A 27,536-nucleotide genomic window follows, 5' to 3' on the forward strand; every position below is an offset into this window, starting at 1 on the left:
CTACATTTAAAAATAGAAAGGGAGCAATATAAAGTTCCACAGATTTTCTTTAACGTGTATTAATTATTTAAGATCTGAATCTTTCCGCTCTGAAAACTTTGCAGTTTCTGCCAAAGTTCTGCAGTGAGAACATCGTCGCTCTCTGAGTTGAGGCCGAGAGGAAGAGATGCTCGTCTTCCTCAGTTACATCAGACGGACATGATGAAGCCTGTGAGCTGAACACTCAGTCAGACTCCAGCCTTTACCCACAGGAAACTCACTCAGTCACCACAGCTCTAAACAAAGCAGGTGATCTCAGTGTGTGCTATTATTTTTGATAAACTGAACCAAAAAAACAACCCTACAAGATAGAAAGTGAGATTCAAACCCATTTTGGACTTGATTTCTGAGACGCACGACTAATTTCAGATTTGTCATCCCTCCTTTCTGTGTTCAGTGGACAGGGAGGAGCAATCGCATCACAGTCACAAACCAATTCCCTAAACTCAGCGTCTGGTTTCCTCAGTGTGTTTCCACGAAGCCTCGAAACGCAGTGAAAGTCAGAGAGAAAGAGGAAGAGAAGCAGGAATGCAGCTCCAGGTCCTTGTTCATCCTATTTGACTCAAACGCTGCTTGCTTCTTTCTTCCAAGCAGCTCAACCATTTGTTACCAACGAACTCTCACTTCCACTTTCTTCACAATAACCAGGCCACAGACTGTACGTGTCACTGAGCAGTGAGGTTGTGGCTCGACAATCACACCGAACAGTGTGAGCACAGAAATCCTGAGCTTCTCCTTTCCATCGAAGAAGAGTTTCTCGTACAGTGGGATTTGGTGGATGTGAACATTTTAAAGTCACCCAGTGCACGTCCAGGTTATTTCTTCACACAGACGCCTAAATAAAACACATGGTGCTCACGTGGTGACATTAACTCCAACGAGCAGTGGCATGTCTGACCTGTTTGGCGATGGCCTTGCTGTCCAGTTTGTTGTAGACCTTCCTGATCTTGGCCACAGTGAGCGTGGACACCGAGAGAGCGTAGAGACTGAAGGACACCTTCTCCTCCGGGACCAACGCCACCGGGGCGGCAGGCGCCACCTCTGTCTTCGAGTCTTTACCTGGATCGATGAAAAGAGAGATGGAAGGTGTAAAGACAGAAAGGGAGAAAACGGAGAAGGGAGTAGACTAAACGAAAGAAGGGTGACACATGATCTATATAAACACAATGAAGTCAGACCACTCACAGGGCAGGTAGACCGCCTGGAAGCTGCCCACGTAGTTGGGTCCCAGTTCGAAGACGGCAGCGACGCTGGCGGCCGGCAGGACCTCCTCCAGGAAGTGGCTGGGCCCCAGACGCCACACCAGGTTGGAGAGCTGGCGCTGGGCCGGCGGCGTCCCCACGTAGCCGTACACGGTGCTCAGCACGGGGGGGTTGGTGGAGCCGGAGCCGCCCGGTGCACTGTGGATGTAGTGAAGCTGGAGGAGAGGGGGAATCATCCCAGAGAGATTTATTACAAGAATAAGTAGAAATCAACATAAAACAAGTTAGATTAATCCAATGTTATTTGATTTTTTATACGTAAACATGTTTTTGTAATTACAGGGTTCATACACATTTTGACCAATGGATTTCCTTGACTTTTCAATAACTTTAAACCAAATTTCCATGACCAAACATTTTGTGAAATCTCTGTGTATACGCGAAAAAGTGACAAAATATAGTATTTAATCTAACAATGAGAATTCCAAGGCATACAGTATACCTTAAATGACACAAACCCAAGTATGCCTGCTTATATTTTGAGCACATTACTTTAAAAGCATATGAATTATTTAAAACTCAGCATAAATGAACGACTTGAATATGAATATAACAAATTTCCATGACTGTTCCAAAACTTTTGGGATTTTATTTTTTCCATGACTTTTCCAGGCCTGGAAAAACACATTTTAAAATTCCGTGACTTTTCCAGGTTTTTCATGACAGTAGGAAGCCTGTAACTAGTACTGAAACAACTACTCAATTCGTGAATAGACAATCTGTGCAAATCAAATATTGTTGTGCTGTAGGTTATTCAAAGACATTTGGAGACGTGTGAACTTTCTGATCGAATGTGGTCATAAATAAAAACCACATCACAGGGACACTGGTACAGACACACACGCCTGAGCTACATGAGCGCGGCTCGTCGCTTCCTGTCTGTCGACCTCGGCAGGAAATGAAGCTGTAGTTATCAGCGACACCGACAGGAAGCTGAGACTTGTGGTCTGTCGGGTTGTTTCCCTGCTCTGTGTAATCTCAGGGGAATCTGCAGTCACTCAGCCACAAGCCACACCAGTGCCGCGCTGCTCGGCTGCTGGTTGAAGTCGAGATAACAGACTGGTTTCCTGAGCCTTTGTCCAAATAGAGGTCAGTGCTTTCAACGGTCTGGGTTTTTTATGTGCTGGTCCATCAAGAGAAGACTGCACAGCTACTGCAAAAACAGTATCACCCCCAATCCACAGATTCGAAAAAACAAGCACAATCTGTTTTATAGATTTTAGTATATGTAGGACTGTCATGAAACAGCCACAGTGAGCCATCTCCTCTTGTTTATTTCAATCCATTTATCCATCTTTACTAATTGCAAATGCAAATGAGACTTGATGAACATCAGTGTTTCCTGCACCATCCTCCCACAGCTGTGTTAATGATCAATCAATAGTTTAAATCATTCATCAGAAAAAAAGAAAATCTCATTTCTCGTTTAGCTTCTGAAATTTGAGGACTCGTTTCTTTTCTGTTTTTAATAAAAGTAAACTAAAGATCTTTGGTCTCTAACCAGTAAAGCACATTTTATTTGTCCAAGATATTTTTGGACACTATGGCCTCAAATGATTGGACAGAATTTAGCTATGAAAGGAGGAGAGAGAGAGAGAGTGACGGAGAAATCACTAATAGATGAATTATAGCTGAAATCTTTAGTTGAGGCACTAATAAAGAAATATGTTAAGTGTAAACAACTATAAATTGATGACTATTACATCAAGAAGCTGTAACACACTATGTTCTGACATCTGGACCCTGGGAACAATCTGGACGACAGTATTTCCCCTGAATGACCTCAAAGACTCTTATAACAGGACGTATGGATCCGTCCCTTTACCTTGACAGTGTTGATGAGCTGTCCGTCCAGGTACAGCGTGGCCATGCTGTTCTTCAGCATGCCTTTGCTCATGACCAGCACCAGGTGGTGCCACTGGCCCTCAGCGATCAGCTCGCCGCAGCGGAAGCGAGCGCAGCAGGGCAGGATCTCATAGAAGGCGGCTTCCTCACTGGACTCATCCGCTGCTTGATGGAGGACAGAGACACAAGAGAGAATATTAATGTGAGGTGACAACAGTGCACGTGGTTCTACCAGGTTCCCTGTGTAATATTACAAAGGTGATACTCTTGATTTTCAAAATATATATCAATATTTCCATCATTATACTACTGGTTCCCTGCATGAGTCGACCTCAGTCTGCCCTCCCCTTCTCTACTCTTCTCAACTCATCATATACCAACCCACTGTTCAACCCTTTACTGGCTATAGTAGCCCCATGCACAGACTTTTACTTTTGCCTTTTACCACCTACATATTCTTATATATTTATATATATATATATATATATATATTTAGTTGTTTTTATATTTATATATATATATTTTTGTACTATACACTCCAGCAGCACAAGAACACTTTCATTCTAGACACTGACACAATCACATCATTGCATTCTGTACCATAGGGTCAGACCCATTCATGTACCTGTATCTGCAATGTTCTACCTATGTTTATGTGTTTTATGTTTGTATGTCGGTTAAGTGTATTAGTGTATAAGCTATTTGGTGACCTAAATTTCCCACAGGATTAATAAAGTATCCATCTATCTATCTATCTATCTAGTTATTACAGAAAGTATAATAATAAATCTTCGAAGAATAACCTTATGCCAACTGTGTATGTGAGATTTACAGAACTTCACTGGCTGCAGTTCGCTCTGTGGCCTGTTCTGTAACTAGATCCTTCATTTGTACTGTTGATCTGTTGTTATCACTCTGGTCTGAAAACCACACGAGGCAACAGACAAAGCAGGTGAAGGTTCACGGCTCCTTACAGTAGGTCTGCAGCAGCTCCTCCTTGGTGGAGACGGTGAGGGACCGGTCTTTGGCCGACAGCACCACGGCCAGACAGACGTAGTGCTGCTCCGAGGAGGTGGCCCGGCGCACCACGGTCAGCAGCCGCACCGGGTGGGCGTGAGGCGCCGCACTGAAGCGCTCCACGCAGAACCAGGTGGAGTAGCTCAGGCCCGACGGCGGAGGAAACAAGCGCTCCCCTGAAGGAAGAGGGAGAGAGAGAGAGGAGAGGAGATTTTACTTTTTGCTTTAAATCACCAGTTTCAAGATCTTTATCATTGCTGACTGAAAGTTCTCACTGCAACTTTCCAGAGTAGAAACTGATCAGAGGGGTAATAAATAATATGATATATAATAAATAACAAGGGTAACATCGCTCTGCTATCTGCTTTAAGACCACTGGTGCTTACTCTTAACTGCAGTTCCATCATTTGCAGAAGAGAAGTATTCATTCATGTATTTATTGAGTGCTGCAGATATTATTATTTATGGACACACTGAATGTTTACTCTTGTTTTGATGCCTGAACCCACTTGGTATTAAATTAATGTATTCATGCGTCACAGCTGCTTGACTGTATTTTGTGTAATATTGTCACTTTCATTTTGCCTGTTTGTTATTTATGATCTTGAAGATTATGTTTGCTTTTCCTCTGAACCCGTTGTGTCGTCTTATTTCAGCTCCCGTTTAATTTTGTAGTCATTCCTTATTCTTCTGGCTTGTTGCAGCAGGTGTAGAATGAAAAGATCTAAACTCATCCTTCAGGGCAGAATTAGGAAAACAGTGTTTCCTTTTATCCAAAAAGTGATAAAACTGTGGAGCCACATCAAAAGACGTGACAGTGCTTTGGACTGAGCTGCTGGAACATGACACCTTAGTTTGATAAATGAGCCTCAGACTCACCGCGCCTCAGGATACGACCGTCACTCAACAGCTGATGAGACTGGACCAACATTTAATTTGATCCTGAACAACCATGATGCAGTGAGAGCCGGCACTGCTCCACCTTCTCTGCCCCCCGGGGCCGTTTCATTACTTCTTGTGGGTGGGGCTGACCAACCCACCGTGATGTCACCCGTTGGTTTGTGACATAGGTCGTTAATAAGATGGACGACGTGTCACCGCTTCCTCCCACGATGCAGTAATGAAGTGAAAATAAGAATCCAAACGCTGCGATCGGACGACTCTGGAGCCAGAGTCTGAGCCGGAGCAATCAGGGGATGAGGCCACGGCAGCAAATTCAAGTAGTTTGGTCCATTTCCCATTCACTGACATGGAGGAGGCGGGGTTCAAAACTTATACTGCAGCCAGCCACCAGGTGGCAATCTAGACAATTTGGCTTCACTTTTGGGAGTTGTCATTTTTCCTTCTTTACATCGATGGCGTCTACGTGAACTGCTATTTTGAAGTCTCCTTGTTTTTGTCACGAACACAGACGTGTGGATATCAACCGGTTTGAGAGGAACCATCGATTTCTCCTCTGCATCGGTCCTCGGTGGACTGAAGAGATGTTGATGAATGAGTCTCTACATGATGCTTTCCATGTCCATTTATTCAAGTCCCGTGGATATGGGACAGATTTAAGTTAGAGGGAAGCAGGGATGGAAGGAGGACGGGGTGGAGATAAATGAGGCAGGGGGGGGAGGAGGGAAAAGTGACAAAGTGAATAGACAGATTCAGGGCAAGAAAAGGAAGAAGGCAAAAAGGAGCGAGGATCGGAGATTGAGATCAGCAAGGAAAAGGATTTAGAAAAAGGGAAAGCGTGAGTGACAGGGAGAAATGAGGGAGGCAAAAAGAGCGAGGTCTATAAATAGTGTCGGATGACTGGATGGAAAAGACAAGAGGAGGACAGCGTGGGGTGGATGAGAAGCAGGAGGTGCTGGGATGAATAGATAAACAGATGGAGGAGAGGAGAGGAGAGGAGAGGAGAGGAGAGGAGAGGAGAGGAGTCTTGCTGTGCTTTATAAATACTAAATGAGGATTCAGACTAGAAGATCAACCCTAACGTCATATATTCATTTTATCGCCGTCTTCAGGTCTAAAGATTCGAACTCTATGAATCTGTGTCTGTTTTAATGAATCTTCTAACAAACAGGATTGTTTATGACACACAGTTTCACCAGCTAATAATAAAGCGACATCAGAAAGACACTGTAGATATGAATCTGTGAAACACAAAGATCAGAGAAACTGCGTGGGGTGTAGGTGTCGTCACCCCCCCCCCCCCTTCATACACAAATGATGAACATCAGAAGATAGATCTGAAGATCTTTGTGGATGAGATGGAGAAATCCTGAGAGGTTGAGAAAAAAGGGCATAACCCAAAAATGAAATGAAAAGAAAGAGTGAGAGAGGAGCTAACGCACAGAGGAGCAGAGGAATGCTGCACAAACACAAACTCTGGAGATGTAACACACAAGCGAACATAATGATGTGCGGTGTGTGTGTGTGTGTGTGTGTGTTTGCGGTTACAAATATGTGAGTGATCAAAGCGGGAGGAAGTGTTTAATGTGTGTGTTTCACTGTGTTTAGAGGAACAGGTAGGAAGATCACACAGCTGCGGCAAAATTAAACAAGAATATGTTCTTATTATTTCACTGCTTAGTATTTAAATAATGTTTTTATATCTTGTAAATATTTCTGCTTCATTTCCAAAAGCAGGAAGTGAAACGCATCGTCCTCCTTTCATTAACAGTCTGTGATTCACCAGCTGCAGCAACACAACCTGCAACGATGACAAACACTCAGAGAGTTGTGTTTACCTGCGCCCATCCCGCTCAGCACCGCTCCATCGCTGACCCCGGAGGAGGCGTTGGTGTTGTTGGTGGGACCGTTGTGCGGCGCCAGACTGGGCAGAAACAGGCACCTGTGTGGGACCAGTACAGAGACACAGATTAACGACCGTTATCTGGAGGAAACAGTTGTAAACACGTCTTCAGAGCTTCACTGCAGGTCAGCTGACTCCCTGCTGCAGCAGCAGAGTCTCCCTCCCTGAGATAAACTATCTGATCTTACATTCAGACGTTTTGAGACACAGGAGCTTTGTATTATAATATATGGAAATTTCCAACTGCCAAATACTTGAGGATTAATTATGCATGAGAGGAGGAGGGAGGTGGGATGAAAACACACTTTCAGGCTGGTTTTTGTTCGAGGAGAGGAGTTCAAACCAACTCGGTCACGTACAACTTCTCGAACTTTAGCTTAACTTCCTGCCGGTGCATTTGACAATTAACTGCAAAAACGCAGGGTGGAGACATCGATGATGAAAACGTTTTAAATCACCCATGAGCCACGTGTTTCACATTTAAGAGTGACGTCCGTGTGCAGCGTCATCTTGTGTGTCCTCCACGACATCACAGAGAATTTGGCTTGTGCGTGGGCGTCGTGTTCTGCTGACTCACTGCCCCCCCCCCCCCCCCCCCCCCCCCTCCCCCGGTGAAGTTGCCACCTTTACTTCTCTAATCATCATGAACCAGAAGTGAAGGCGCTGGATTTCTCTCTCACTGTTGTGATCACAACCTGGAGCCTGGAGACCGAGCCGCACTAGAAGTCGGCCTTGATGACAACACAAAGCCTGGGTCACAGCTACAAGAATTATAAACTCATAAATTCAGCCCTGCAATATTAATACTGCAGTCAATAGGAACCATTAATGAAGTAATTGCTTGCTGCCTCCGTGCTTGTATTCCAGTCACTAAAAGATAATTTTATGAGCCCTCATGAATTATGCATTTAGAAGAAGACGCTGCTTCAACGAGCTCTTGATGACCAGATTCTGTTTTGCTTGAACGCAGCCTCCTCTTTTTGATTCTCCCCCCCCGACAGGAAGGTGAGGGGGGGTCAGGGTGAGCGACAGGACAGCGGCCCTGAAGCTGGCACGGATTCAATGACTTCCTCAAGGACACTTCTCAAGGGCAGACGTGCTGCTCCTCTGTTTAACAGTCAGCCCGTCTCCTTAATAAGGCCCCCCCCCCCCCCCCCCCCGCTGCTTCACAATAACTACATGTACACTGTCTATTTATTTTTTTACTCCTCATTAGTCACAACCATGAGGAGATAAAACAGGATTCACCAGCGTGCCATGCTAATTTTAATTTTTCAAGTCAGAGTGAGATTCTTCTTCTTCTTCCGAAAATAAAGGGTGGGATGGGGGGGGGTCTCTTCTCCTCCCCCCCCCTCCGCCCACACTATGTTCAGAGATCCTTGTGAAACGCTTGGCTGCGTGAGTGTGCATTTGTGTGTCTGCGTGTGTATAAGCGTGTTGTGCGTGATAGAAAGTGTGTGTGTGTGCGCATGTGTGTGTGATTCCTAACAGCAGCAGGGGCATCAATTTTTCATGCGGACAGATGGGAGGGGAAGGAGGGGTAGTTTCTGTGTGTGTGTGTGTGTGTGTGTGTGTGTGTGTGTGTGTGTGTCCTCCACTGTTTACGCTGAGCAGAAAGTGGGCCAGTGCCTCGTTGCCTGTGCGTCGCTTCCCTCTGTTTTTAGGAGAAACTCGATGTTCTATTCTGAAGCGGCGACAGCCATGTTTCAAATGGCTCCTTATTAGAACACCACTGATTTCAAAATAAGATACATTCACAAATATATTAGAATCAGCGTTAATGTCGTTAAATATGTATATTTATGATTATACTTTATGTACAATTAGTTCTGTAATGGTGTTAGATGCAGGATTTTACATAAAGACATAGTAAGATGTATGATTCATTCATCCAGCACCAGAAGAGCAGCATATTAATCAGTGTTGTTTGGAACCCTGACTTCTTCCTCTGTGTTGAAGGTCTGAGAGACTTAATACAAATTAATAATTCATCTCTTCATCGGCACAATACAAACAAACATATTACATATCAAACTGATATCTACTAATTCAATGCTGGTCAGGTAATCACAGGAAACAACCTTCACAGACTTTCTGCAGCTCAACCGACAGAAAACCTCTCCAATGACCTTTTTCCCTTATGAATATTAATGAAACATAAAACATGTCACAGCCTAAAGTCTCTTCCAACAGTTCTGTGTAAGCGTAACATGTGACACACGTGTGTTGCTAAAAGTGTGTGGGAGACTTGCCAGGGTCACATCACACACACACACACACACACACACCATAATAATTTCCTAAATAAAAATAAGCCTCTTAGTATGCGCAGCTCCCCGACTGGAGGTGAATCACGACCTCCTGCTGTGACAGTCGAAGGTGCTGCCACGTGGTTAAACCCCCCCCAGCTCAACCTGTTTCATTGCAGTGGAAAAAGATGTGAGTCACAAATGGAATGGATCATTTGTTGCTTCACTCTTTTCCAAGTAAACGACACACGATCAAGTCAACACGACTCATCTGACACCCGGCAGTGATCTGCATGAGTGAAGGTTCTCAGCTATTTGCGATGGTCTAGCTCTTCTATGGTAGTGTTTCACGTGGGCCGGCCTTCACACCTCAGGCTGTTCATTGGCTGTCTTTCCTTGCACCACATTTTGTAAGTTCTGACCACAGCTTACTGGGAACATCCCAATTTGAGCTGCTGTGTGGCTCTGACTCAAGTTGTCAGGACTGTGGGTCTTGATAAAACCACAGTAAATAATCTGCCCTACACCAAACAGCAAATAAAAAGAGAGATATATATCATCATGAACTGGTGGAGACCAAACCAGAGCTAAAAACACTGCATGTTGATCTGGGTGGACAGAGTTTGTTGGAGATATAAACAGAGCAGTGTCCGTTAGGGTCTCAGCCGACATGAAGCTACATGAAGAAGATGATATGTTTGGCTTCTTGTGACCCAAAGATTATAAACTAACCCTTAAAAAGTTATAAGAACATTACAAATCTGTATAGTGTGACATTTTTGTATATTAATGAATCTGGAGAGTTCCAGAAACAAACACAAAAAAGTCTAGAGTTCTAGTAGTTCTGTCTGAATGAAGGAATGATCATTTCATTTTGTAAACCATGTGTGACTTGCCCTCGTTTCCCCGTTTGTCAAAAACAACCACAGGCTATAAAATGTACAAACATCCACATGCTTCAGGTTTTGGTAATGTTCATGGCGACTGACCCAAAGCCCTCCAGCGAAGCATCGAACTCCACAAACGCCGGCGTGACGGCCGATCCGTGAAGCCGGATGTCATGGGGTGTGGTCATGGACACCAGGCACTTGACCCTGGTGAGCGGCACGGTGCTGCCCTCGGCCGAGCGCACCAGACTGCGGCTGATGCGGTACTGTCCGTTATCCTCTGCCAGGGTGGCGAAGACGCTGTCGGGGCCGAAGCCCTCCATGGACATGGTCATACTGTCTGTGGAGTCAGAGGAGGTCAGGTTAGGTTTCAGGAGAAGGTGACATGATGATTTTAACTTCATAACCTTCATGTTTATCTTCTCCTCGTCCTTCGCTGCTGTTTTCTTACGTTAGTATTTTGTTTTATTTTCCCAGCGAAAATTATGGCAAAAAGATAATTGGGAGATTTTTTAGACGTCTATTTATGTGGAAGATTCTCTATCATCATATGACTACACTGCTGATCCCTGATTTAATCTATCTGATGTTTTTTAACCTGTTTAGCATTTATAACCTTCGCCTATGAAGTTATGTTTCCACCCCCGTCCATTCGTTTGTTGTGTGGTTAGATGGGTTAAATAAAGTTGTTGTTTGTTGCCCCGGAAGCGTTAGAAGTTGGTTTAAGGTTCAATATTTCATCTTCCACTTAGATCATGGATTCCTTTAAATGTGCAGAGTCAGCACATGGAACCAGGTCTAATTAGGCCACAACAAGAACCACGGCCTCCATCAATGGCAGCTAATAAACCGCAGTAGATTACCTTCCCACAGACGCAGAGAGATAGCTCTGTGTGCTGTAACAGTGGCTGCTGGTGGGGAGCAGTAATTAGTGGGGACTTAATACCCGTTCTCAGCTGGGAGGAGACACAATAAACGATTAGGACACACCGAGGAGCCCGTAAAATTACAAACATGAGCAGCTGCTGATGGAAAACAAACCATTAGCGTGAGATTCCTCAGTCTGTATTTATACAGAGCATTTACACATCAACTGGATTTCAATCAGAGACCAAGGAGATTACTTTCCTACAAGCTGACACGTCTGCTGCTGTGACTGCAAATGAATGCGATTCTACTCTACCTGCAGATCGGCCTCTGAGATACACTTCCTCACAGTTGCTTTAAGGAGACATTTCATATCTATATTCAGGTTAATAAGTTTAATTGGTGTTATAAAAAATGTTTTAATGCTTTAATGTTCAGAAATCACATCACATTCCTCAGACTGTCCATTACTGCAGCTCCTCTATTCAGCCTCTGTCTCAAACACTCGGTTTAGCGGCTGTCTCTTTAAGAGCCTTCTTCTGATAAAGCCTGGTCTGCTCTGATTGGTTGGCTGGTTTATGTGCCAATCCGATAACATTTCTATTGATATAAATCTGCATTTTCTGTTGTCACAAATCACTTTAGTTTGCAAATATTTTGTAACTTTTTACTTTGCAGAACTTTTACACTCACACAAAACCTTTATAAACACATTGGAGGAAAGCAACACTGAAAAAACATCATGTTTCTCCGTTAAGCTCAGCTGCTCCACCGACTTTCTCATCCGAACCTTTTTGAAAACCTATAGAATTCTTATTCTCCACCGCCGAGCCGCTGCCGGCAGCTTCCACCGGCTCTTAAATTTTTTACAGGAAGCTCATCTTCTGCAATCACAGCCTATTCACTGGAGGCTTCGTCCCAATGAGCAATGAGAGCCTGAGCGAAAAAAGAAGAAGCAATTTCTGGAAGATTGACGACCTTTTTATCAAAAGCTTTTTACTACTGAGGGAAACTTTGTCCCCGGAGGACGCTGGTCTCACGTCGACCGATGGGAATCGCTCCCGAACGACAGCTCTTCAATTTCCAGCTGTTAAAAATAATCTTTCACTCAATGTTTGTTCTTTCACCGATTTTTATAAATCTTGGATTGGGTTTTTTTTTTAAACTAGAAAATGATTATACGGTTAATTTTAATGTGGACAATTTTATCTTGAAGAATTGACCTGGTTTATATAATTCTTCCTAAGAAACAGGTTATTTTTATGTCCCTTTCAGTTCTGCTCGACAAACCAACTATATGTCTGATGATGAAAACCAGGAACACACAGAGCCCTTTCCTCTCAGACCCCTGGCCCATTATCTACCATGTGATCAATACAAGGCTGAGAGCTGCGGTTTTCTTACTTCTCATCTCCGTGTCGTAGCTGAGCGAGCTCGGCTTGTGCACCCGGTACTGCTTCAGCAGCTTCTTGTCCCAGGCGCCGCAGTTCAGAGGGTTTCCAAGACGTAAGAACTCCCTGGAGAGGAAAGAGACCGGGATGGCATGAATAGAAATATACTCACAGAGAAAAAAATAACTACAGAATAAATTAAATGTTTCAGGAATAGTAAATTTCTGCTTCTGCATTATATTGTTGAGCTCGGGCAGGTTCTCATGCTCCTGCCACCGACTCGATTAATCAGTGAGAAACATTGAAGAGGTACAGTAAACCCGGCAGTAAATTTAAACCATTAATGCATTTTATCTATAGAAACCTTTCATGATAACCAAAGACATTGCAAAGGTAAAAGTAAATCAATATTAGAAATGAGATATCTATCAACATGATGCGTCTGTTTAACGACAGTTTTCATAAAGCACTGCTCAGCAGAAGCCTCCATCGCTGCCAGGTTTATTCAGCGTATTCCCACAGGAGCCAGCGATCATAAACATGTCCTGTATGGTCCCATGGAACCGTAAAGCACTCCAGATAGAAGCGTCCATCAAACTGTGCGTTCACTCAGGTTGCAGGTTGACTCCTGCACCTCAGCTGCTCTGGTTAACAGCGTGTTTTAGTCTGTTTCAAAGTCAGTGATGAGGTTGACTGGCATGCTAAGCGACATGGATAAGAAGAGTCCCAGTGGTGGTTTCACATCACTGGTCAGAACCCTGAGTGAGCGACACGAGAACAACACCAAAGACACCGAGAGGCTCTGGAGCTTCGCTGCCGGCTGACGCTGGCAGAGCAGAAACACACCGAGAGAAAGAAGAGAAGAGAATTATGAGGGGAAAGTGACGGCTGACAGGGAAGAGAGAGAGGAGGAGAGGAGGAGAGGAGGAGAGGTGGAGAGGTGGAGGAGAGGAGTGGAGGAGAGGAGAGGAGGAGGAGAGGAGAGGAGAAGAGGAGGAGAGGAGAGGAGGAGGAGAGGATGGAGATTGACGGCTCCGGATACGATTACCTCCAGCACAATTACAAGGGGGGAGGATATCAGTCGAGGAGCCTTGAATTTAAATATGAAAAGAACCAACAACGTGCGTGTCAAATAAGTTCCCCCCCCCTCGTTCCTCAACCCTAAACTCCCACAGCACTTAACTAGTCAAGCGGGAAATGAGAATTTCTCCCAGTTTGTCTGTAGGTATACACAGCCATCCCTCACACGCTGAAAGCCATCACGGAGGATTACCCTCCTCAGGTCACTTTCAATCACTGGAGGGAAATTGTGCCTCTAGAGGAGGTTGAACATTTGAGGCATTTATTCTGCTCAGGGCGTCTCATACAAACTGTATTTACAAGAAGCTAAGTGAGAGAAGGTATTTACATAAAGCTGTAATTTAATCTACCTGTAAACACGAGTTGGAGACACCAGGAACTAACTCGGCAATAAGAGTTACACAGACCAGTGGCAAAATAAAAAAAAAGCTATCACCACAACCTGCTGTACTAAAATAACTGTGAATTATTTATCTGATCAATTAAAGCATTAAAATAAAATTGATTCACAAGCTGATTAAGTTAACAACACAAATATAGCCTGTAAACACGATTGCATAACCGTTAAACAAAGCAAACATCCTATTTGTCTCACTTTCAACTCTTCAGAGTCAGAACTTGCTTCACAAAGTGAAGTCTTAAACTTTGTGGAACATCTGGGGAACTCACTGCTGGTTAAGACGGACTGGACGTGGGCTATGAAGAAGCCGTCCTACATGATATCATCTAAATACCACTAGTCTGGTCCAGTACCTGAGAGCCATGGGCTGCAGGGCCTGCGAGGCCAGCCTCTCGAACATCCTCTGCAGCGGGGGGTGCAGCGGGTGGTCCTCGTCGCCCAGGGCCTGGCTGCAGCGCTGCAGCAGCCGCTGGTGGAGGCAGGCTTCACACAGCACCTGCTGGTTCCTCTCACTGTTCACCAGGAGCTGGAGGATGTTGGCCACTGCCAGCTGCAGGTCCAGAGCATGCTGGAGGAGAGACGGCAGGAGAAGGGAGGAGGGAAGGAATTAAACATGTCAATTATTCCAATAGAAGGAATTCTGGAGGACTGCTCATGTTAGGGAGGAAAACATTCAAGAGAGAGAGAGACTAGAACCGATCACCTGAAATTCTTTACATTAACCTTTAATATAGCTACAGGCTTTCTGAGGTTTCTGGTACAAATACTGTATTTCATGTATAAAAGTATTCCTTGTGTAATGCACCGATTTTATATAATCAAATACTTCTCCTGTCATGAATCCATTTTTTTTCTATATTTCTTTGGTTTTGACTTTAACATGTAAAAACCAACAGACACAAAAAGGGACTTTCCTGCCCTTCACATGACCCATTCCCCCCCCCCCACGCTATAACAGGAAGTGCACTTCCTCATTGTGTCCTCACCTCTGGTTGGCTGTCGGAGGAGACGGAGGGCAGCAGGTCCAGGATGGCCAGAACCGCCCCCGGGTGGATGACCACCATGTCAGACGAGGAGGAGGCGGGGTGGGAGGGGTTAGTGAGGTGGAGTTTCAGGTCTGTGAGGGCTTTGACCGGGGCGGGGGGGCCCGACGTGCCGTAGTAACCTTGTCTGAGGAAACAGAGGAAACATACCAGGTCAGAAGTTTGTTTGTTCCAACTCAGTCAAACCACAGATGCATGGAAGAGATGAGGTAACACGGGAAATAAAATCTAGAAACTTTGGTGCTTTGGCTCAACATCAAAACTTCAGATTTGCATATATCAAGAAAATAGATCAACTTCACTGTGGAGAATTATCCACTTAAAGGGAAAACATGTGAGATTTTGAGAATAAAGTCATAATTATGCGAGAATAACTTCGGTATTTACGTCTGTGTCATGTTGGAGCCAGAGTTAAAATGACAAATGTGGAGCTTCTCTAAATGCCAGAAATGTAGAGAAGGTGATTTAAGACAAATCTAGAGATGTCCATCATGTTTTCTGGATTGTATATTTATTATACAAGAAAATGAAGTCATGTCAGCTGTAACCTGTATAGCTGCACATAAGTTTGTTTAGTCTCTGTGAAACTGGAGTCTACAAAATATGTAAATATGGCTCATAAAAGGGAAGCGGGTGTTAAATATTTATCATCACAGCCCCAGTGTCTCCAGGACCTTTCATAGCTCACTGGAAATATTCTTATAATGAGAATGGCGCAAGAACTAAGTTAAACACTTTGACACCAACTTCATTTCCACACGAGTCAGCGCTCTTCACACTTCAGAGATCAAGTAGTCGGTCGGCGGCTGTTTGGTCTGAAGTGCGGAGCCGACTCGTGTGAAAACAGCGTAGAGCAGGAGATCTGCAGTCAGGCAATTACACCAAAGAGGCGTGTTGCTGCGATGCAAATTACAGAGTGGCAAATCCCCCCCCCCCAGGAGAGCTGCCACAGTGGAAAAGGCTGGAGTCAGCATGAGGGCTGGATGTGGGTTGTTCACGATCACAGTAACTGGCAGATGCAGTAATTGTTTGAAGGGCTCGGGGTCATTTTGCCACAAGTGGGCGTGTTGACGGAAGGAGAGGAAAATGGAGAGGAAGGGATGAAGGGGGGGGGAGAAAAGTGGCAGAGCGCTGTAGCTACCTCTTCCTGGCGAGTGCTGGCGTGCCCCACGGCGAGGGCAGCGAGGTCTCGTGAGTCAGGCAGGGAGGCACCTGCTCCGCACGACTGCATGGCACACACACAGACACACACACACACACACACACACATAGAAAGACACGCATGCACATCCAGACGTGTGAGAACATACGCACAAACACACACACACACGCAGCCGTGCAGATGGACCAGGCCGAGGAGGAACAGCCAGACAGTGCCAGAGGTTAGAGGAAGAGAAAAGAGAGAAGGGAAGAGAGAAGCTGTTAGTGTAGAGCTGACAGAGGAAACAGGATCAGAGGTACAGCTGGAGGTACCCCCCCCCCCCCCCCCAGACAGAACAGCACATGTGTCTGTATAGAGCAGTGATAACGACAGAGCACGGCAAGATTTGTTGTGACGTCCCGGTGATGAAAACACACACAGGAGAAGAAACAGTCTAAACACAACTTGAAATGAATCCCTCAATTCTTTGAAATACGTATTTCATTACATCAGCACTCGCTGTACCTGGCTCTGCATGTTTTAGTATCATATTATAAAAGAAGTGAAACTAAACCTCAAACCTTCTGGAGAACAGATTTCTCCCTTGTCTCAGCATTTCTGCCTGAGATGAAACAGTTTTTTAGGTCACTTGAAAACACCAATTCCCCTTCGGCTCAATAAATTGGATCCCGAACTTTGAATAGAAAAGAAAAAGGAATTGTTTACAGAGGGTTTTTTTATGATTCAAACTAGGTCGGGAGGAACTTGCCGGCCTCTCACAAGAAAAAGACAAGTTAAGGGTTTTGTTGAACACATCTGGATGAACATGTGGCTCCAACCTGCTGAGGACTGCTTCCCTTCTCCATGAAGCCCCCACTGGACCCCGGGTACATGTTCTTTAAGTGACCACATACAACCCACTGTTAACTTATTTAACTGCCCACGATAAATAAATGACTTGTCGGTAATGATGCTTCTTCCTTCTTCATTCATGAGCCGAGGGGCCTGAATACATGCAAAGAGACGGCCGCCTCCATTTGACCCTTCAGGCCTGATTTATGATGCGATATGCACACGCCTGACAGACGAGCACTTTAATGTATACGAGCCGGCTGGAGACGTAGAGTTACTGAAAGAGACGGCAGCTATTGGATATGCATAAACCATTTTCTATAAGAACGACTCTGTAGAACGTATAGTCTCTAAGAAAATTAGATTACTTGAGTGTAAAGCTGAATTTTAGATGCTAAACCGTCATTACCATGAAGCCCAGTTTCTGTTTCCACTGACCTGTCGAAGGAGTCGGTGGCCATCTTGTACAGGTAGATGAAGAGCTTGCTGCAGTGCTTGAGCGTGGGACAGACGCTGTCCCCCGCGCAGCCTCCGGGGGCAGCCTCGTCCTCCAGCAGCCTCTGGAAGGGCTGAGCGTTCGAGGGGAACACGGTCGTGGCACCGAGCTTCTTCGTGTCGGAGAAGCAGCCGAGCAGCCTGGTGAGAGGCAGACACGGTCGTGAACATCAGGACGCTTTGGTTTTCAAAACACTTTGTAATTTGATAACCAACCAGAATATGAAGGAGAAAGCTGAGGCTTCCATATGAAAAGCAAATGTGCAGATTCACACGGGGCCGAGCAGATTTGCAGAGGATTTACAAGACAGATGTTCTCTGAATCTCCTCGTGCGATTCCCACGAATCAGAACAGGAAGTGAGGTGTGACAGGAAGTGTGCATTGGGCCTCACCTCACGGCGTCGGCCAGCTTCTCAAACTGGATCTCTGTGCGGAAGAAGTGGGAGTTGGCGGGCTCGTAGCGCATGGCGGCGGTGAGCGTGCAGAAGACCGTGTGCAGGAGCTCGAACACCTGGTTCTGGTTGACCCGCTCCCAGCCGTGTCGCGGCTGCTGGCACAGGCAGCGCTCCATGGCCACCAGCAGCGAGGTGACGTACACGAAGCCGCCCACCTTGCGGAACACGGTCCGGGTGCGGTGGCTCTCACGCAGCACCGCCAGCAAGGCCTGGAGGAGGAGACACCAGGAGAGGCAGGTTGAGTTTCATCAGGTTTCACATGGAGAAATAATGAGGTGTTTGAAAAGGAAAAAGTAAATCAAGTATTTTGGTATTGTTTTCCACAAAGCACAAGATTTATGATGTTTGTAATAAATGTCTGTCTTCTCCACAGGTTTTAAATCATTTCATTTCCTTCAGTGTTTTGTTAGTTTTCACGTGGTTTGGTTTCCGTCACCTCGTTCAGTCAAGTCTCTGTTCATCGACTCTCTCGCTCGTCTGAAGTGCAGACACATCTACGAGCCCCTCTGGGCTGCTCTGGAGCGCTGCTGCTCTGCTTTTTACCGGCTTCTACATTTTTCTAACTTTCATGGTTCACAAATTTAAAAGTTAACCCGAACTGAGACATCAAACCTAGCTATGAGTGTGGGGACGTAAACACAACAGGAGGGGACAGCGACTCCCTGACACTGAGTCTTTAATCAGCAGCTGACGAGTGGAGACGGCCACAGATGCTTCTGAACGCTACGTGTGAGGTGAAGGTTCAACTGGAGGATTTCTCTCTTTTTTAGTTTCTTTCGATCATGAGTCTTAAAATATATCTTCCTCTTCTTAAAGTGACCGCACCGTATAAATGCATGTCTCATAGAATTTATGAAATAGGATTCAAATTCATTTTGGCCACGTTTACAATGGGAGTCTTGATTTCACTGATCATTGCGACATCATATCATCAAGCTGTGTCACTGGAGTTAATCTTCAGTCAGTGGAAGGTGAGTGAGGAGAGGAACAAGAGAGAAGAGAAGTTAAAACAATGACTCATTACGATGATGAGGCGCCGGTTTCCTGCTTAATGAAAATAGAGTCAGCGTTTTTTAAACCCTTTCACAGGATGTTGAAAAAACTGGGAAATTACCACCCGGCTGTGGGAGGATGTGCTGGGAGGTGTTAACTTTACCAGCCCAGAGGATTAGACGCAACGTATCAGGATTAGTCCGGGTTAAACGTGCACTTTCACAAGGCTAATCAGCTTAATTTTAAGATCTATCTGTGTGTTACTGTCGGAACATAAACCCCCCCGACGATGAAGAGCGAGGAAAAATCTATTTTACCCGTTAACTGGATTTGATACGAGTTCTTTTTAGTGTTAAGGATTTTTTTTTTTTTTCAGGGTAATAATTAAAATCTCTGATTATTGAAACAGGAGCAAAACGCTGACGTGTTAATCCAGAAGAAGCTTTCAGAAGGCGTGAGAATCGCTTCAAGTGAAGGAGCCTGAGATTCAAAAAGGCAATTATGTTTTAGAAAATCAGCCGCCATTGTGTGTGTGTGTGTGTGTGTGTGTGTGTGTGTGTGTGTGTGTGTATGTGTGTGTGTGTGTGTGTGTGTGTGTGTGTCTGTGTGTGTTCACCTAACTCTCTGTGCCCCTGGTCTAAGTTAATTACTGTATGCAGGGCTTTAAATGTATATTGATTTTAAAATTACAGAAGTTTTCCTGTGTTGAGAAGACGTCCAGATTCCAGCTAACACAGGTTTTATCTTATATTTAAAATGATATAAGAAGCATTTCTCTGTGACCTCTGAGTCCCAAAAAGAACAAACTTCTGTGACAGTACCGCCTGATGGTTTCACTCAGAATGACCCAGTTCAGATTGGTTAGATTTATCAGTAACTAGTGTCACAGCTCTATGAAGGTGAACGGTGCAGTGTGGTTACCCTCAGGATGTCGGTCTTCAGCTGCAGCTCACTGGACGGGGCAGAGTGCATGAGGCCCAGCAGCGTCCCCATGTCGTCGTCCCCGCTGGGCGACAGCACCAGCTGCTGGATGATGAGCAGGGCGTGTTCCCGGCACTGACGGTACTTCACGATGTTGTGGACGCAGCGGGCTCCACCGAACTCCCTGAACAGGGCTGGAAGACACAAGAGAGACAGGAGGGATGAAGACAGGCGGACATTTCCACCTTTACACATCTTCACGTGTTTGACTGAACACATGGAAACCAGGTGTGATTATAATGACTATGTTGACAGAGACAGAGAGCTGTAAGATTGGTCTTAAAGGAAAACACATCAATAATGTTGACTGGTAGATTCAGTACAGTAAATACATCCCCTCCCTGTGGTTCTGAGGTGGAGCCTCTATAAGTATATTTACAAATCAAAAAACCCATTAAAAACACTGGACCACGTTTAAGACCAAAGATGGGACATGTTCTCAGGAGACAGGCTAAGACATGATCAGTAGATAAAGTTGTAAAGATGGAGAATTTCCTCCTTTTCTATTAATATTTTTGATTTTCTTGTTCATTAATGTTGTTATGCTGCATATCTTGAATGAATAAACAGTTAAAAGGCAACAAATCCTCTTATTTAAGAAGCTGAAACCCGTTTCTTACAATCTTGATGAATAACAAGAACAATTTACTGATAATCAGACGTGTTGACGATTACTTTTCACAGTTTCACCTCAACATTAGTCAATTTATGATCTAAACCAAACCAACCACATGGTGCAGGAGTCACCTGAGAAGATAAATGGAAGTTTTGATCAGTTTTCACATTTTTGTTTTGCTGTAACTCTGCTTCTCTTTTCATAATAACATAATTTCAGAACATAATAAGCGTTGGGAAAGTTGTCCACAGCCACTGTCCTTCATTGAGGTACAAACTTTCCAGAGAAACCTTCCATACCCACACACAGTTTCAGTATCTCATCCTCAGGAGACAGATTTGCAGTGTAGATTAAATATTGCCTGCTGCACTGAATGTTCGGACTGATAAAGCTTTTACTCTCAGGATTCTCTCGCTGTGAAACCCAGGAGGTTATTTGTTCAGAGTCACATCTTGTTCTCAAACTGTATGTCCCCAAAAAGATATGATATAATGTTTTGGTGCTTTATCTCCAATTTCATTCTGCTCCTTTTAGACCTTCACAAGGTTTATTCTACTCTGTGTGAAGGTCTGAGGTTTGATTCTTATGCTGCATCATCTGTATTAAATATGACGATTGTAAAAACATTAATTTAAAGTTTATCTGAGGAAGCTGACGTCCAGACAGCTCTCTGTGGTTCTAGTAATTTTGGTGACGCGCTGAATTTTCTTTCTTCCGTGGGGGGGGGGGAACTCATTTCAAGTCCCTCCAGATAAGACTGCCAGCAGAGAGCCTCGGGCGCAAAATGTAAATGTAATCAACGTGTCAGAGTGGAGTGCTACACTAACACACACACTAACACACACACACACACACACACACACGACACACACAGTTCAGTCTGACAAAGGTCACCGGTCATCATCAAGGTCGAAGACAGCTCCGAGCCGTCAGTGTGCAGGTGGTTGTTATCTTCATGACTCATCACTTGTCTGACACACACACACACACACACACACACACACACACACACACACACACACACACACACACACACACCACACACACACCACACACACACACACACACACACACACACACACACACACACAGCCCCCAAACCAAACTCTTAAACCAAATTGAAACCTGAAGCTTAAAATCAAATCTTCACAGCTCTTGTGAGAAATAACAAATAACTGCGTAACGTCTACAGCTCACAAAGACACAACACAACAAGCTTAGGAGACACAATGTGATCTTATGTTATAACTTTCATCTTTAGCTTTGTAGCTTAGTACTGTCTTGACAAAGAACCACAACACACATGCAGTGTTTAGCAGCTATACAACCATTAAGGACCAACACATCTTTGTGTCTCTGTACGGATGAGACATCATCTCCTGCTGCACACAAAGCGTCAACACTGCAGAGCACCTGAGCACAAAGTATTTAAACTGACACAACACAAGCTGCGTCTTGTTGTTAAATGCTGTGCAGGACGTCAAGCAACATCTGGCTCACTGAAGGACACACACACACAGTACACACACAACACCAGCTCCTTTAGAACTACTGGTGACACACACACTTTACTTTTACACATCGTAAATTATTCGTGAGCTGATGACGCAAAGAAAAAAAGAATCACACAGTGGTGATTTAAATCAACCCCCAAAAAAGAGGCAAAATGCTAATTTGTGTTTGTTTTGAAGTGCCCTTGAGCAAAACGCCGACCTCTGACCTCTCTGTGGAGGAAGGAGAATCTTCCTCCAGGGATCAATTAAGTATCTTATTTAATTTCTTTAGACCTCCTGCTAATCACATCACCCTGACCCACCCTCTGTGTGTGTGTGTGTGTGTGTGTGTATGTGTGTGTGTGTGTGTGTGTGTGTGTGTGTGTGTGTGTGTGTGTGTGTGTGTGTGTGTGTGTGTGTTTGTTTGTTTGTTTACCTGCATTGGTGCTGGTGGTGTTGGAGCCCTGCAGCAGAACACCCAGCGTCTCCATCACCAGCCAGGCCAGCTGCTTCTGCTCCTCCGCCACCGTGTTGTTTTTACAGTCGGCTGCAGACGGAGGGAAACAAAGGGTGGGAGGGGGGAGGGGGGACAGGTCATCACAACTCCATCACAGACACACACACTGATTGTAAGTGCATATAAGGGAATGCCCGGAGAATCGGGAAAATGTTAACGCAGTAAAGCTGAATTTAATATTCTAGGAACTGCATCTAATGGGTTTGTAATATGGTTGAGGGGGGGGGGGGGGGGGGGGGCATGAACGTCGCCTGAATGTTCCCAACATGTTCCTGTTGTCGTGATCGAGTCTGACCCGGACAATCTGCTGCTGCTTCCTTATAAGTGGAAGATAAACTCAATTTTCTTTCACATCTGAAAAAATGGCTCGAGAACATCCTGATCTAACAAACCACCACCTGCCAAACAAAAGCCGAGCTCCTCACCTTGGTCGTTATTGTGTGGTTGCTGCTGCGTGGCCGGGTCTTTGAGCAAGGCAGCGTACTTGTGCAGCAGGTTGACCAGCACCTCCAGCAGGCCGACCTCCCGCAGCACGTCGCTGAACACCGGGTCGTGCCGGGCCAGCTTCAGCAGCGTGCGCACGGCCACGATGCTGCAGGCGTGCGACGTGCTGGACTTCAGCAGCACGCTCACGCTGAACAGCTCCTTGCACGGCACATAGTTCAGGCTGAACACCACAAACTCCAGCAGCTCAAAGTACTTGGCCTGGGCGTCGGGGAGCTTGGCCACGCGCTCGGCGAACTGCGACAGGGTGTGCTGCGACTCCAGGATGAAGTAGTTTGCCGGCTCCGCTGAGTAGATGTTCCCGATGGCGTCCAGCAGCATGCCGGCCAGGCGGCTGGTCTTGGTTCGCAGGAAGGCGTTCTGCAGCACCGCGAAGGCCTGGATGTTACGCACTGTGTGGCCTGGAACAAGACAACACTGGGAATTACTGAGAGTAACAGAACTGATTTAGGCCCTAATTCAGGATGGAAAGATGGATGTTTTCCACAATCTACCCCTGCATCTTACCTCCATTTTAGGGTTGTGTAACACAAACTCTATATCTCACACGTAGTAACACAATCAAGAAAAGCGACGGTGAAATGTGTCATCACACACAAGAAAAACACCCACAACCGTTGAGTGAATGTGGCGGCTTAATTAGGCGAATAAGCGGACCCCTCACACCAGGATGGCTTCTGGTAATGACTTAGCACGCAGCTGGAGTTGTCATTAGGGGTGTCCGTGTGTGTGTGCGTGTGTGTGTGTGTTAAAACATGCAGCGGAGCTAAATTGTGTCGGATTGTCGTGTGCGAGGTTATAAATCTGACAGTTTCTGTGTTTTTCATCTTGGCAGGGAGACAAAAAAAAGTCATAACAAGTTTTAAAATCTGAAATATTTCATCCTGTGTCTATTAAAATGAAACCAAAGATTTGAGTCAACTCTTTAAATCAGATGTTAGGCTTCTACATAAAAACACTGTCACATCTTTAGTGGGCAGTGTTCTGTGTGTGTCTTTGTGAGTGAGACTGCAAGAGGAGACGTTCTCAGGCAGTCAGACGTCAACGTGCCAATTCTCCAAACCACTAAAGCATCTCTGGAAGGAGCTCATCTGTATGCAAGAGGCTTCAGGCGTCCGTCTGCAGCAGGGTGACAGGCGGCCGAGTTGCCATGGTGTCAGTCAACAGGTTAAGCTTGCCGGGATCGGCCGAGCATCAAAGTCATTTCAGGGATTAAGATCGGATGGGGAGCCGCGGCGGCGGGGGAATACACCGAGACCTTTCTCACATGCAATTCTTCTCTTGTCTCAGGGAATTGGGGCAAACTGATTTGGCCGAGAAGGTTTAGGAAAAGGGCCTGAGAGGAGGGAGAGAGCGTCTTCATTCCTGTGACATATACGTCAACGTGGCCCTGAAAGAGACTTGAGATGTATTTTCATCCCTTTTGTTTGTTTGTCAGCAGATTTACAGAAAAAAAAAAAAATTCCACAACACGTTGGGGAAGGCCGAAACACGGATCAGGAGAGAATCCATTTAATTTGAATCTGGATCAGCGGGGGCATCGAGGAACCTTTGGAACCGTTGTGTGATAGAGCGAGACTAATTCAAACAGTGGAGGGAGAAACCAGTCAACTAGCTAACTGGCTAACTGGCCAAAGTGTGTTTTTCCTTCATCATACGTTGTTTCCCCCGGTCGTTACAGCAGAGACGAACAAAGCCATTGTTAAGTACTTATGAATAAAGCAACTAAAATGAAACCTCCTGTTAACCTGAACAAACCTTTTGAGGGTTTGAACATCTTCTGAAGTGGTCAAAATAAATAACATGGATCTAGTCTCAACAAGACGTTACAGCTATATCAGCTCTGACAGTAACTAAGTAGCTTCTGTTAAAACCATGAACTCACCTTTCCCAGTGGACACTGGGAGCACGAAGCCAGGCAGCAGGAAGGGAGCTCCGGTCGTCAGACCAGCAGGTTTCAGCTCCGTCACCCCGTACGTGGTCAGACAGGTGACCAGGTTCACCAGGTCCTTCAGTGCGTCTTTCGACTCGTCTTCCTTGGCCTGCTCCAGTCTGAGCGTGAGGTCCGAGAGGAAGGAGTAACCCTGGCACATTCGGAAATCGTCCAGCAGCGTCTGCGACACGTCGCTGGAGTCTTTGAGGAAGCAGGAGAGGCCGGCGAACATCTCCACGATCTCCAGCGGGGAGAGGTCATCGGACTGCTGCATGTTCTGAACACACGTGGCGAGGCATTCCTTCTCTGTGGACGCAGCAGGTGAGGAGGTCAGAGGAGCCGAATACAAGACATACATACACATCCTATCATATACTGTGTGTTTGCCTTTACCGTGTATGTACTTGACCACGTTGACGCTGAGGCCGTGTCTGGAGATGGTGGTGAGCACCTCCCCAGCGCTCCTCCGCCAGGGCAGGTTGTGGGGGGGGCACCAGGAGGTGATGGCACTGAAGAGGAGCTGGAGGTCGTCCTTCTGGGCCAGCTCCTCTGCCGGAGACACGAAGGTGCAGAGCTTCACCAGGATCTGCAAGAGTGGAAAGAACGAGGAAAATATGTCTCAAGAACTTAACCAGTAGGACGTGGCTACATCGGCATCTTTTCTTACTGTGAGGTCATTTCCTGGAGAATCCTCAATTGCTTCATATCTCTAACATCTGGACAACCTGAGCTAAAAGGTTCTTTAAGTTAATAAACTATAATAAATAACGATAAGGACTCTTTTCTCTCATTTCGTTAAATAATTTTCAAATAAGTTGAACGGTACATTTAAATTGTTTAAAGATTATCAAGACATTCCGCAGGTCATCACAAGCGTATTAACTTAATGAGCCAGAAGACAGAGACCTTGGCTTTCATCTGCAAAAAGAACGACTTTTCTAACTGTTATGGTTTTTATTTTTAGATCCATTTCAACAGAATCTCAACCACAGGTGAGTTTTCAGAGTGTTACTGTCATGTCACCTGAACGAAGACTTTCTGAAGCAGCACCCTGCGATCAGCGAGGGGCAGCTCCGGCTGGGGGGGGCCCTGCACTGGGGTCTTCTCCTGGGTGGAAGGTGGCGGCGGCGGTGGAGGCGGAGGCTGCGGGGGCGGGCCCACCGTGGCCTCGGGCATGTGGGGCAGGTCAAAGAACAGGTAGAGGCATTTGACCAGCGTGGAGGGGACTGACATGGTCGTCATGCAGTCCACGGTTTTCTGAAGAGAGAGAGAGGACAAAAAGGGATTCGTGTGAAACGGAGTCAGGAGCATGTTGAGATTCACACGTTAAGACGTTTTAAACCTTGAATTTAATTTATAAAATGACCCAGGCTGCGTTAACATGAAGCCGAGAGCTGCACTAATAAAGATGAAAATGTGTTTTTGTTTTCAGCGTGACTTTGCTAAATGGGTATATTTACTGTCGTGTTGTGATTAATGGTTTTGTCTCTGCGAGGGGGAAATAGGCCTTGAGGTGTGTGTGTGTATTTAATGTGTGTTTTTCCACAACTATACTGCCTGTGTGTATTTATGAGAGTGTGTCGTGTGTCTTGGTGGAAGGGAAAAGGGCTTTGGAAGGAGATGGGGTTCGTGCTCACTGGGGCGAATGATTCAGATAATCAAATGCTGCCTCCTAGAAACACACACACACACACACACACACACACACATACACAATAACACACAGTGGATCCTCCCATTTATACCAGGACTGTCCAAGAGAGCGAGAGGGTGGACACACAAGGATGAATAACGGAGCACAATAGGTGCACACTCAAATTCCCCGAGCTGATCGATGGAGAGATGGGAGTGGGGGAGGGGGAGAGAGAGAGAAAGAGAGAGAGCGACGCCCACAGTGGATGTAGGTGGAAGGTGTTTGTAGATGATAGTGAATCAGTATCAAGGATAAACTGGAGCAGCACTTGTGGTGCAGTGGGTCTATGAGGTGAAGTGTGTGTTTGTGTTTTCTTTACAGGCCCTGACATCTTGGCACCGCTGCAGCTTTAAGGTCAAGGTTACTGCTGAACCGTCAATCAGGAAGAAAACCAGAGAGGCAAAGACGTTTTATTGGACAAACGTGTGTGTGTGTGTGTGTGTGTGTGTGTGTGTGTGTGTGTGTGTGTGTGTGTGTGTGTGTGTGTGTCAGATGAGTGCCCTGGGAATGCAGAGCGTGAAGGGCGTCGTATAAAAACAGAGGAGGAAGCAGCGTGGATGCGAGAGGCAGAGCTACAAACAAAAATATAGCTTTTACATCATCTGAGGAAGAGGAAGAGCAGGAAGTGAGTGAGAGAAGAAAGAAGGAACCGAGGACAGACGAGCACTAATGAGGTGACGTCAGGTTTATGGGAGGCCAGCTGCCAGGAGAGTCCTTTGTTTCACCGTCTGAGACGCGAGAGGAAAGGAATACAAATCCATTAAACCCAGTCACTCCCCATCAAACACACACACACACAAGCAGGAGTCTGAGCAGTGATGGTGTTCGTGGGCTGGGTGATTGTTCTTCGTCTTTTCTGCTGCAGTATAATGACAACACTGTTGTTGCCCGCTCACAATGACAGAGGGGCAGGTTGACAGGAAACAGTGGACACACACCAGAGTGGGTGAATGGACATTTCTAATTTCATCTGTGAATA

General features: G+C 45.6%; 1 protein-coding gene across 1 annotated transcript in view; it reads right to left on the minus strand.

The window, feature by feature from the left end:
* Positions 1–27,536, minus strand: part of wdfy3 (WD repeat and FYVE domain containing 3) — a 58,034-nt gene that overhangs the window by 25,149 nt on the left and 5,349 nt on the right. Inside the window, exons 4-20 of the mRNA XM_053420695.1 lie at positions 25,888–26,121; positions 25,258–25,450; positions 24,817–25,170; positions 22,853–23,332; positions 22,347–22,457; positions 19,742–19,935; positions 17,765–18,036; positions 17,315–17,512; positions 14,827–15,010; positions 14,194–14,408; positions 12,374–12,486; positions 10,205–10,442; positions 6,902–7,005; positions 4,121–4,339; positions 3,127–3,311; positions 1,225–1,456; positions 938–1,098 (exon numbers count right to left, since the gene is read on the minus strand). Coding sequence (XP_053276670.1) covers positions 938–1,098; positions 1,225–1,456; positions 3,127–3,311; positions 4,121–4,339; positions 6,902–7,005; positions 10,205–10,442; positions 12,374–12,486; positions 14,194–14,408; positions 14,827–15,010; positions 17,315–17,512; positions 17,765–18,036; positions 19,742–19,935; positions 22,347–22,457; positions 22,853–23,332; positions 24,817–25,170; positions 25,258–25,450; positions 25,888–26,121 — 3,687 coding nt within the window. The remainder of the gene's footprint in view (positions 1–937; positions 1,099–1,224; positions 1,457–3,126; positions 3,312–4,120; positions 4,340–6,901; positions 7,006–10,204; positions 10,443–12,373; positions 12,487–14,193; positions 14,409–14,826; positions 15,011–17,314; positions 17,513–17,764; positions 18,037–19,741; positions 19,936–22,346; positions 22,458–22,852; positions 23,333–24,816; positions 25,171–25,257; positions 25,451–25,887; positions 26,122–27,536) is intronic.

Source organism: Pleuronectes platessa, chromosome 4, assembly GCF_947347685.1.
Source record: "Pleuronectes platessa chromosome 4, fPlePla1.1, whole genome shotgun sequence".
NCBI classification, from domain to species: Eukaryota; Metazoa; Chordata; class Actinopteri; order Pleuronectiformes; family Pleuronectidae; genus Pleuronectes; species Pleuronectes platessa.